Source organism: Morone saxatilis, unplaced genomic scaffold (assembly GCF_004916995.1).
Source record: "Morone saxatilis isolate NCDOM2014 unplaced genomic scaffold, NCSU_SB_2.0 Contig14, whole genome shotgun sequence".
Lineage (NCBI taxonomy): Eukaryota > Metazoa > Chordata > Actinopteri > Moronidae > Morone > Morone saxatilis.
The window spans coordinates 17,198,233-17,211,395 of NW_023339696.1; the positions used below are offsets into that span (position 1 = coordinate 17,198,233).

Here is a 13,163-nt window from a genome sequence, read left to right on the forward strand (position 1 = left end):
TGTTTACAGAATCTGAGGGCAACTTGTGTTTGCGACTGTGCCTGTAAGTGTACACATGCATGTGTGTATGTGAGGAGTATGAGGATGCCTATTGGCCTGCACTTGTTGTCGGTGTCCCCCTCTCATCAGTGTGATTTAGGAGCTGCTAACATACCTGCAGTGTTTGCACTGGTCCATCTGGAGGCTGCTTTCTGCCGGGCACCAGGAAGAACCGACGCCTCCCATGCCAACTGTGGCCACAGTGGATGGGTGGGGGTTCTTGTTGTGGCGGGCCAGTGGTTAGAGCTGGTTTGAGCTGGGGAAAGTGCTATAGTATTTCAGGATCAGTGAGCAGCAGACACAAGATCATAAATAGAGTTTTTATTGCCGAGCTGCTATGCTGGGTGAGCTTGGGCCTTTCAGCAAGATCACAGCAATGATTGATGGTTCCCATGTGCTGGAGGGAGGAGGTGTAGGCGGAGGGGCACATCAGACAGCGGAAACAGTGGACATGGCAAGGCTGGCAGAGCCTCCTGTCCTCCCTCTCCTCCCACAGGGTTGCCCCCTGACATTCTCCTGTCCTGCGTCAGCCTACAGATCTCTGTGTGCAGACACAGCATGGACTCTTGTCTCGCACAGTTTTGACCTAAGGCTGGAAGAGCCTTTAAACATTTTTACAACATTAAATATTCATGACTAACAGCAGTCGAAGATTCAAAAACATCTTATTTATTATGAGGAGTTTATACTTTAAATCTCTTTAATCTACTTCATGCTCATCATGCTTGTGTGGGTGTTGTTTGATCACATTTGATTGTCAGTGACCAAATAACCCACAAAGTGTCATCAGATTCTGACTCCGATGTTGTTAAATCCTGTTAAATCCTGATTGGTATTCAGACTGCAATAGGACATCACCTTTTTCCAAAAGACTCCTGCCCACTTCAAGGAAGAGCAAAACTTCCCCCCAAAAAATCTGAAATCTTTATTGGGAAATAACAAAAATGCTTTCAACTTTGGCATAAAATAATGTGTACCAAAATTAACCCCAAAGAGCACGGTTAATATTTTCAACACTGTTTTCCTGTAGCTCTAGAACAACGCAACTCACATTCAAAATGCAGATGGTGTAGCAGGTAAAAATACTTTCATCTCTGCACTCTGCCCAGTTTTTGTGTCATGCTGCACAAATTTCTAGCAAATCTCTAAGCTTTATTTACACCAAATTGCACGAAAACAAAACTCACTGTTAGCATCCAAAGCTAAATGTATTGTTTTTACAAGGATAAAAAGAACGCTAGTAACAGTATCACAAAATTGGAAGCATGAGGTTAGGAGCTACTTTTGTAGGTTAACAATTGGACCTGCTTTTATCTTTTATCAGATTTTATACCAGTCTATATATATATGAGTGTTCTATGAAGAACTTCCTTTTAATTCAAGGTTGTGACAGCTCTGTATGTTATGTTCTGCAGGTCGTCATTGAGGGTTTTGTTTTTACAACCATGCTAATTTGGGGCGGCTAGCGGAGTAGTTTGGCAGGAGTATGAGGAGGTTGTGTGGTTAGGGACCACAGAGATTTTTTTCATTCAGTGCCAGAGAGGAACGTTGCTCAAAGCTTTTGAGAAAACATCTGATGGAGCCTCTTGAGTGCTCCCAGATAGGCAACGTGAATAGCAGCTTTCATGGAGGCTGCTTGCCCTAATGTGTTTTCTAGCTGTGTGTGTGTGTGTGTGTGTGTGCCCACATTTTTTCATGCATGTAGGTATGCATCATAGACTCCACTTTTCTTTGGTCTGTGTGTGTGTGAGTAGTTTGGGTGTTTACGTAAATAACTCAAGGTGGATGCAAAAAGCCAGCAGCAGAAATGCACAGCTGTGTGTATTTCAGGGACTCTTTCCAATGGTGATGTCTCAATCCTTCACAGAGCCACTGTAGACCTACCTTTTCATTTATTTATAGAGACAGTAGCTCTGCATATGAAACAAACAAAAGCTCTTTTCTCTCTCTCTCTCTCTCTCTCTCTCTCTCTCTCTCTCTCTCCCTCTCTGTGTATCCTGGGAAGGATTTTTCTTTGACCACAGAGCCCTCCATGGAAAAACTGAGGTGTTGAAGGAAGCAGCAGCCTTTTTTGACAGAAATGTCACTTTGCTTGTTTGTCTCTTTTGATATCACAGTCCTGCTTTCCTGTTATCCTCCAGATATATCCAGGTCAGTCAGGGCACTCAGGTTTTTAAGTCCTTACAGCTAGTTGTTCAAACACAGTGGATGGGAGAAGTGTGTCAGCATATGCTCCCACATACTTGTACATTTAATACATTTGCTGTTGCCGTATTAGAGACGTTCTAATTTGAACCTTAACGTCAGCAAGCATGATCAGAGCTGTTTCATGAGCCCTAGTCGCACAGTTGTTTTCCTGTTTTCCTATCTGATCCAGGCACTGCTTGGTTGAGATTCTCCACAGTGGCAGTGCAGCTACTGCTGCAGCATTTTGGCTTGCAGGCGTGCACAGACAGCAAGCAGGCATGGAGTCATCGCAAGTGAAGCAGCTTGACAGAGGGGGCCTCGCTGGTCCTCTGAGAGCCACACTACAGCACTCTGTCTCCCCCAAGTGGTGCGTCATTGCACCCCAGGACCACCACCACCACTTAGACTTCCCACTGTACAGGGTGATCATGTACACGTTTGTGCCCAGTCTGTCTTTTGTTTCCTGATGTCTTCATGAGTGTGTATATGTGTACAGTGCAGGTGTCACTTTGCTTGGAGGGTCCTGCTGACAAGCATGACTTACATCAGACAAGAACAGGGTCAGATTCCACACACCCCTCTACAAAGCTTTGGGAATCAGGGGTATTTTTGCCTGCGTGTTCTCTGCGGCTATCAGGTTTTAACAGGCTGGCTTTGTATGCTGGGTGAGCCAGGTCAGGCCAGACAGGGAAAATGATACCTCCATCAACAGGCGACAGGACACACAACTCTGATCCATGCTGCGTTGCACATGCTAACTCTGCTGCGCTTCAGGAATGGATCAGACATGTTTGCTTTTGAACATGAAGTGGTCTGACACCTGAGCTGGAACGTGAACTTTTAAGCGATATTGGCCTTTCGTCATGTTAACTATGTCATCCTTCCTTTTGTATTTATCCTGTCCTCTTCGTCTACCACAGGTATGAAACGTCCCTTCAGCCCATCACCTCTGCCGAACACCGAGCTCGACAGGACAGGGTTTGGTTCCGGGCTGGCAGTGCAGATGGACGGAGAGCCTTACTGCGACGCCCGGGATGAGGGTGCAGTACCAGATGAGCAGTCACCAGGGGGCGCCCTGCCTTCTGCACTCCACAGACCCAAAAGGGAGAGAAAGCAGCGGAGCTACACATTGTGTGAGGTCTGCAACATCCAACTCAACTCAGCTGCACAGGCCCAGATCCACTACAATGGCAAATCCCACCAGAAGAGACTCAAGCAGATCAGCAATGGCAAGATGCCAAGTAACACAGGTAGGCCTGGAGCGCTGCTGGGCTTATCACTTTGTTTGTTTATGGTTGCAAAATCAGATATAAATGCTGAACACTGGATAAAGTGCTCTGCCACTGGATTTTGTAACCCTGTTTAGCACAAGAGGAACGTGCAGATTAACAGAAACCCACACACTGTTCACAGTCCACAGTCGCCAGCCAATGTGTGCCAATCCCCCCTACTTGTATTCAATAGAAGTTAAACAAATTGGATTCTATTTGCTGAAATGTGTTCAGACAGAGCCTTGGGCTGAGATACACACATGAACACACACACACACACCCAAATGGAGCAGAGCTGAGTGAAGTCAGCAAGTGAGAAGCTAATTAAGTGCTGGTTGTGTTTGATGGTTGTGTTCCTGGGAGTGATGCGGCTAGAGTTAAGTTGGACATTTTGTCATTCTAGTCACAGCCTCGATTAGGACTCTGCTCCGGGGGGAGTCAGTCTCTCAGTTTGATTCGTTCACACTCCTGGTCTCTCTTTTGCTCTTTCTTCAGTCTTTGCAAAGGATGCGCATACACACCCACACACACAAACAACACTAACACAAAACTCTTCAAACACACAAGTATAAAATTATGCAAACAGGCAGCAAGCTCACACACCGAAAAATAAATAAATCGGAATAACAACTTAGAAACCCAGTTCAAGCTCAAATTGCCGTATGTAGAGACAGGTCGACTGAGGGGTTACATGGCTGTTTAGTTGATTCTTGACTTCGAGAAACATGATGATTGTGTCTCAGCACGGAAGGTTTCCAAGCTGGAAGATGTCTGTCTGTATTAACCAATCACATTGCCTACATCTGCCCTCCAGAAGTGCAGACTGTCAACAGCCAACATGGCCTCACAGATAATTTGGTGAGATACATGTGTTTTATACCTGCATCTGTGTGTGTCTGAGTCTGCGTTTCTGAAAGAGTGTGGCTGTTTTTGAACCCTCGCTGGCATTTGGTAACATCAGGATAAAAGATCTTTTTAAAGCAGGAAAAATAATCTCATTTATATAATTAAATGTCAAGTCCTAGAGAAAAATATTTACCTCTAAATCAGCTCTGGGCTGATACTCAAGGTAGTAGGCTCGTTAAACAGTCCAGTTTCTAAGATAGGTGGGGAAATGTATGTGGAGTCAACATACCCTTGAGCAAGGCATCACTTAACTGCTCCAACATAGCTGCTGATAACAATAGGGGTGCAGATCCTATGATGCTCACACTGTGTATTCCTGAAAATGTCTTCTTGTGGCATCTAAAGCAGGCCATAAAAAAGCAAACATATTTTGCTAAATAAAAATAGACAAAGCCAGTAAGTACTTGTTTAAAATACTTAAATTTCCTGCAGCTGATGTCTGAGAAATGCAGTCGGAAGGGCTATTTGTAAAACCCATTGCTCTGCTGCTTAAACAATTGCATAATAGATAATATATAAATATATATATATATATATATATATATACATGTATCTCACCAATGTAGATGATTATTTTAATGGTAAAGTGATTGTGAATATCATCTTGTGAGCGCAAAGTTTATAGCGACAATGAATTACTAGGAAAGCACTGTTAGGCATTTTCCCATGTTTGTAGGGTGACGCAGTTTCTTGAAAAAACTTTTGGTTACTTTGCTATAGAAAGAAGAATGGGTTTCAGATTTCTTTCTATAGATGTCCTCGTTGGGAAGCTATTATATTACAATTACAACAGTCATACCCATGGCTGAATCTATTTCAGTGTTCTTGTCTTAATTTTCACAACACTACTTTACTACTGAGTACTTTAAAGCCAATGATAAAGATTAATCAGTGGCTCTGATTCTGCCTTTGTATCTAATGTCCTTGCAATAGATGGATGGGATGTTGCTGTCCTCACTCTTCCACTGTACTCTTAGTGGAAGGAAATACTGAATTACAGTAAGCAAGACTATTGTAATTTATTGTGGTTAAGCTTACAAGGTCTTGTTGGGATCAGTTAAGTTCAGATTTTGTTCTGTGATTTCAAAATTAAACAGATCACTGAATCCACTTAAAAGCCATTGAGTTTGATCAATAAAAACTGTGCTTTTCATGCTCCAGAGTGGCTACATTTTTCCGCAGACATGAAAAACAGAGAATTTTGACCATGCTAACATATGATCGTAACTTTTCATCAACTTGCCAATAATGTTAAGAGGCCATCTTTTGTTGCCTGTGATTCTTCCTGTGATTGCTCAATGCAAGTTTTGTTATTAATATATTTTTTTGTTTTTTCAGAAGTCTGCATGAGTATGAAACATTGATTTTATTCCAGAGTTCTATGCAGTACCTAAATAATTTGTTAACCGGTAGTTATGACAGTCAATCAAATCATTATTTTAGTTGTGCTTCATCTGAACAACAGAACATGTCTCTTTTGAAGCAGAGATTTAACAATCACAGAGGAGAGGGATCATCAACAGCAATTGCCAAAAGAGTAAAATATGCATTTTGTTGTTTGCAAAGCACAAAGAGGTGAAAAAAGAGGACATTTGAACATTTTTGTTACAGCTAATCTTTTAGAAACTTGCTCTGAAAATGCCGGTGTTGAAAGAAAACTTTCAACAGAAACACTGCTTTCAGATTTATCTCCATTAGTGTGGTCAAGGCCTGAGATCAGCACATAAGAATTCCCCCTTTTCTGAGCTGAAAATTGGGTTTTAGCATTTATACACAAAGTGCTTAGGTCCTACTTTTTTGTGTGAGAACTTCTTCACCCATAAAACACCCATGAGTCTATATTTCTGAGCCAAAATGGATGCATAAAAATGTATATACATGTATCTGGCTTACATGCGCATGTGTGTCTGCATGTGTGTATGGTTTGTGTATAAATAAATACAAAAATAATATACACACACACTAAGAATCCACAGCATTTAAGGCTCTGGCACTGTTGGTTCTAACCAGCCCTTATTACCAGCTGTTTGCCTGATTCAGCATGTTCAGTCTGCAGCAGAGGCAGCCGGTGAGAGGGAGCTGTCCAACTGGCTGTTCAGCCTAGCAAATCAGTGATTTTACTGATTTCATGCAGTAACTCTCTTTCTGTCATTCCGCTAACAATAGACTACAGACTGACCACAGCGGTTCAAAGCAAAGCACAGTTGCAATTCTACAACTTTTTATCAGATATAATCTTAAAACATTCTCAGTGGTGATAAAATGGCAGACCACTTTTTATTTGTGTCTCCATCAATGGGTTTTCTTTTTGGATCCGTTCTTTCTTCTCACAGAAGTGCACACGTATATGTCAGCAGTCAGCTCCAGTCTTTGCTGTGTGCTCAACTTGTGTATTATCATTCTTCCTTTGTTGTCGCTGGCTCTTAGAGTTCGACTTGGTGTGTCAGGGTACTTAGGGGCAGCAGACCGGCAAGAATAAACTTAATGAATTCTATAAAATACCAGAAACGCTGTCATAGACCCAGGCCACGTGTTGAGTAAACTCCCTGTTTTGGTACACTGCTGCAGGTGATGCAGACTGCATATATAAAAGTTAGTTTGTATGTGTTTACGTGTGTGTGTGTGTGTGTGTGTGTGTGTGTGTGGTGCAGGGAATGTTGAACTGTTGTGGTGTGCAGATTCTCTCTGACATGCAGTCACAATCACACAGCCTTATCTCTGCTCACCTTCTGCTGACTCCCTCAGGCAGCCAGCCCTGCTGTGTCCTCAGCTCCACCGCAGCTTCTCTGCTGTGTATGTGTGTGTCTGTGTCTGTGTACGTATGTGCGCATCCTGAATGTCTGGTTCAGATATTTTTAGAATTCTTAAATGCTGCAGAATCTGTAACTCGGGCTGTGGAAACATCAATACGTGCTCCAGTGCATCTGTGTTTATGTCGGCCTACATATGTACAGTAAGGCATCTGGGCCTGGTATATATGTTTATAGGTTTATAGATTGCATGAATAAAAAAAAGAACAATTTTCTTTTCTTTTAAATCAATGTGTGCATGTGTGTGTTTGTGTTACTCGCAGCAAGTCGTCTCCATGTCGGCGTGCGTTTTCCTCCCTCTCTGCTTCACTGAGCTGACAATGGGTTCAGGCTCTTTTTTTCTCTCTCTCCTGTCTCCCCTCCTTCCTCCCTCTTCTTCCTCATCTCTCCCTCCTTCTGGCATGGATGCTGGACATGTGGCGCAGCCAGTCCTACTGAAAGAGGAATGTGCCAGTGATTAAGTGATTTTACTCTGTTATCATGGAGAATAATATGTAGAGGAGCTTGCTGGATGGATCTGGATGAAGTGAAGGAGTCCAGATGTTTGGGTTAGAGTGTTAATTTTTGCAGTTTATGCCCATTTATATCTTAATGTTTCATAACCAGTGATTTTCACAAATTCACTGTGAATGACAGCCTACATGTTTTTTTAAACAAGCATTTATTAGCAATAATTTATTGTTGTTAAATGGCAATGTCTAAGTGTTTCCATTCCGTCCGTACTTAAGATAAACAAATCCACCAGATTTTTTATATGTTGTCATGGTTCTTGTATGGCTGCTAATGCTGGCTATATTTTATCGTGTCCCAAAAGGAAAACAATCACAATGCTTGCAATATTTCAATACCATAGAAGTTTTATAAATCCGAGCAAAAACTGGTGGTGGATAGATATTTTACAACTGTTGATACATGTATTTGTGTTTGATGCATTTACATCACTTGCATCATGTCTTCATTAATACTCATCTTTTCCAGTTGACCTTTATAATTCTCTCTATTATTATTCATGGGGAAAAGCCCAGGTGATATAGGTGACTCATTTGAGCCTTGCTTACAATCCAACTTCAAGTTGAAAACAGAAGTCCAGATGCTATTTCTTATTCTCCTTATCTCATTATGTCCTTCTCTTGGAGGAATGTTTTTCACAAGATTTGACCCTGATGATCTGTGTCAGTGCGTCATATGTGTAAGGTGAAGCTGCAGTGCATCCAAACATGCCCAGAGAGATATACTATAAGTTTACTGTACACCTTCAAAGGACCTGTGGTGTGTCTGTCATCAGGCTTCTTATGTTACATCCCGACTTTCATGAGTTATATCTGTGAAGTTTGGTTGTTGTTGTTGAATCTGTTATTGCGTGCATTATATATACAACCGCATCCCCACAGATTTGTCTTTTGACGCATTTACTTGACACAAGCTGCTGGAGTTCTGTACATTGCCCAAGGACACTGAGATGAAAGACACACTTTACTCATTATTTGTTTCAGCTTGCATTTATAGTCAGTAACAAATATTTCTGCTGTTTCTTTTAATCTAAACTTGCTCATCATAAGCTCAACAGTCACATCAATCTCAGAGCCGTTTTTAAGTCTTTACGAGCAAGTCCAGGTTAAATGTCAAGTCAATCAAAACAAGTCAAAGTCTCATCGCTTGTCAAATGGGGGCCTTAAGTCAAGGGCAACTCCAAGACAAGGTACAAGTCTTCAGAATTGTCTGCCTGAGACTGGACTGGAGACTGGACTTAAAGTCTTTGAATACTGGCAATGAAAATGTCATGGTAGTTAATCATTTTCCGCCATGTTTTTTTTTTAATTATTTTCTACAGAGCTGACACAAGTCCTTTCAATGCAAAGGCTTAATAATTAGTGTCTTAGTGGCTTAGGGGCTGAGCAAAACTTCTCGGTTGCTGTGCCTTGTTTTCGACGAGTATGTTCTTTCTTCTTCGTCTCAAATCATGTTCCAGGTACCCTGTAGAGTTTTAAAGTCATCTCAGTTTTGTGACTTCAGTCTGACGTTAATCCAAGTGTCAAGTCCGCTACTTCACAGAAATGTACTTGTGATTTCATAATTAAACACTTATATACGCTTTCAACTTCACTGCTTGCTTGTGTGTGTGCATGTTTGTTAGCTTATAGGCACATGTGTGTTGGTGCATATGAGTGTGAAACCCCATTTACTTTTTCTCTCCTCCAGTGTTTCCGTTCTCGGCGGAGATGTTGGGAGGCTTCGGACTTCCTCCGACCAACCAATGAGTACCAAAGAGTTCAGTCCTCTGAGGGAGGCTTTAAGGCTTTATAATTAGCATCTTATTCATTTTGGCCAAGGACACAGCCAGATGCACCAAAATATCGAGACGGACAATTAAAAGAAGCCGCACCCCTGACGGAAATGCCTTATGCATATGCACTCACACTCTCGCACATACTTGTCCGGTACTATAAATAACCCTCCTTTTCAGAGCAGATGATCAAATGATGATGGAAGGGTGTTGGGAAAGAGAGGGAAGAGAAAAGGGATGGAGACAGCGGACAGCAGCCTGGCCTGATATGACCCAGCACAGGCGCCTGTGGATCTATAAATCTAACAGTCTGATGACACACTGTTTGCCTGTGTGTGGTTGTTTGTATTTACTGTTGTGTTCATCTTCCAAAGCTTTGTGCAGAGGCATAAATGTGTCATGTGTGGAAGAGTTTTCTGTGAGAGACAGAGCGCAAGAGGAGGGGAGAGAGAGAATTTGCATTTGTTTTTTTTCATGGTCCCTCCATATCCCATTTTGCTTTGATTTGTGCGGTGTGTGTGTGTGTTGGTGTATGTTTGTGTAATGTGAGCCTCCTCTTCATGGTTAGTCTCTTCATCAGGGTCTCTGTCTGACTCTATCTCTCTGGCTCTGTTTTAATAAAGCGTGAGGAATTGCATTAAAGGCAAGGATTTTCTGCTTGAATGCTTTTGCGCATCTGCGTTTTATTTTTGTGCTGCCTTGCTATTTTCCTACTTTTTACCCCAGCGGAGAGAAATGACAACTCCCCATTGCCTTTTGACATACAATACATGTGCATACGTTGACTGAGCGTGGTGTTTGTCTAGCGGCCTTAATGACTATCTGGAGCTTTGTACATCGAGCGTCGCCTGTCTCTGGTTGGTCTATGTGATGTTTTCATCAATTAATCAATTCCAATAAAAGCTTACAGTGAAATTACTATGTAGCTGATGGTTGTCGGCTATGTCTAATTCCAGGAAAATGTGCATTCACCCGTTCTTACCATCAGTGTCTTTTCCTGTTGTTGGCAATTATGTAAATCTCCTGAAATGCAATATGGCTGTGGAGTCCTGAACTTTGTTCCCACCCCTCTACCTCAGATCCCCTCGCTCGCTGTCCTTCTCTCTCCCTCCTCTCCGCTTCGCCCCAGGGTGCACCCCTCTGTGTGACGGCAGTTCAAACTCTGGAAAAAGGTCGAGGGGCATATTGGGTCGACACACAGGGCCTAGTGGAGCGAGAAACATGAGGAGCGGCGCTTATAAGGCCACAGGAAGAGGGGCACATCTCTCAGAAATCATCCGATGTCTGTGTTTACCCGGGCTCTGACAGGTCGACCGGCTCTGTCTGAGGAGAAGGCCAAGCGAATCTCACTATGAACCCTTATCTAGCTCGTGTGATACACAAACGCATATTGCCACAGCTGCTGCACACATATCTTCTAAATGAATTGAACTGTTAGCCAGTTTGCTAAATGTCAGAAAATATCAGTCAGTTTAAACAGTATTTTGTCAATTCTGTCACCTAGCACGACCCTCTCTTTCTCTTTCCGACTCACTTTTGCCCTCATTCCCTCTCACTGTCTCCTTTTTATATTCTCAATCTGCAAGTAGTTTCACTCATTGGGCTTTTTATTGGCACAAAAGTGTTATATCAGTGTTTGTGTTAGGTTTTTTTTTTTTTTTGAGTTTCCTCAAACAAACTGAACATCAATAGATATATTGTACATTTGATATAGAAACAACAAAGGGAGAATGTGACCTGGTGAGCCTCTCTCTTTCTCTCCCACTCGCTCTCTCTTTCTCTTTTGCCCAATTTCACCCTCTTCCCCCAGTGGCTCATTGCAAAAAAGCCCATGAAAGGCTTTCTTTCTGGGCAGAAAAGAGTCCTTTTAACCCCCCCACCCCCACCCCATCCTCATCTCGCCTCCACCTTAGCCATCCTCTGAGCCCCATTACAGGCCTTTAGAAGGGCAAAATTACAGCAGAGTGACTTATTACCAGCTGTATCCAGGGATAGGGATGGAGGTTAGAGAGAGGGAAAAGGTAGGCAGGAATAAAGGGGAGATAGAGTGATAAAGCAGACGAGGGAGAGGAACAAGGAAGATGGAGGTTCTAAGATGGGAACGATCACATCGATAAGACTGAGAGAGAAAGAAGAGGTAAAGATTAGAAAAGAGATTGAGAGGCTGGCTTGAATGGAGTGGGAGGTGTGTGTGAAAGACAGTAAGAAGCAGACGTAGACAAACACTGTCATTTACCGAGCGAGGCAGAGCTGTCTGTTAATGGACACATGATATATGGCCCCTTAAAGTTTGCTTTGCCTCACAGTTCCCAAAGTTCACACGTACCTCCCATCCTTCACATCCAGTGCCTTGCCAACGGAAGCAATACAATATGGGGATGCCAGAACAGGCTGTGCAGAGGGTCACTGAGTTTAAAAAAAAATAAAAAATTGTCTGCCAGCATTTGGTTGTAAAAGCATAATATTTGGGAATTTGATCTAATCTCCTGAGAGCCCTTGTATCACATCGAATGAACAGAATCAGCAGCAAAGTAGTCTGACAGTGTTGGAGCGTTTGCTAGTGCGCGGCATGGTGGACCTCCAGAGACCCTCACCGTGTCGTACACAAAACTGAAGTAGACAAGCTTTAGTAAACAGATGTAAACGAGGTGGAATGAGACAAGAGTGAGAGTGGGAGGAGGGCACGTATGGTGCACTAACAAACACAGAAATAGACATCTCACTGGCATAGATGACGGGAGCTTTTTTCACAAACACATCCTCACATAGCTCTATTTCACACAGACAAACAAACATATTTTTACATCTGTGTTTGTACTAAACTCAAACTAAATCAAATAATAACACTCACTTAACTAAGTGTTAACAATTATGCAGTAGGATACACAGGGATGCCGTGGGGAAGCCAAATGCATTAACTGTAAGCTAAATCAGTTAAATTTTTTGTCTGGCTTTTTAGTTTTTGTCAGATTATAGTAAATTTTAGTAGTTTTAAATTAATGTAGACTTTCAAGGCTCTGCAGGATTGTTTGTACAGCACACCACAGGAGCAACTCAAAGTGCTTTACATAAGGCAAAGACATGGGTAGGTCTGTTTAAAATGTATAATACTATTTTTTATTATCAAAGGGAAGAAAAAGGAGTTTTGAGGAAATTAAGCTTATGTTCAAACTCTGTGGTTCATGTGTCGTATAGCAGGCTGCTGTCGGGCTCTTAGTCTGTAATGTGACCACTACAGTGTGACTGTCTGCATATGATAAAATGCAAATATTACTGCTATAACCAAATATGGTTTAAAATAAAGCTATTTCATTGGCTGCATGGAGACAAGTTCTCTATCTGCGTAGATGGAAAACTAACAACCAACAAATGAATGAAAAGATAGGGTATACCATCATTAAACCAAAACAATATAAAATATAAATTTCTCCCTTTTTCTCAAAGAAGAACACAAAACATGATTAACAGAGCAGATGTGCACGATGTAGCAGAATAAAAAGCCTTCAGTTTTATGTCAGTTGGACTTTCAAAACACAACAAAGAGGAAACATTTAAATTAATTAAAATAAATTAAAGCAGTCAATCAATTTTATCCAGCCCAAAATCACAAATTTGTCTCTGAAGGCTTCCCTGTATGAAAAGCATTACACCATGTATCCTTAGATC

At 42.0% G+C, this 13,163-nt stretch overlaps 1 protein-coding gene across 1 annotated transcript in view; it reads left to right on the forward strand.

Annotated features, from left to right (window-relative positions):
• The first annotated feature begins 3,148 nt into the window (after positions 1-3,148).
• The window catches only part of znf385c (zinc finger protein 385C), an 89,610-nt gene continuing 79,595 nt past the window's right edge, over positions 3,149-13,163 (forward strand). Inside the window, exon 1 of the mRNA XM_035654335.1 lies at positions 3,149-3,476. Coding sequence (XP_035510228.1) covers positions 3,149-3,476 — 328 coding nt within the window. The remainder of the gene's footprint in view (positions 3,477-13,163) is intronic.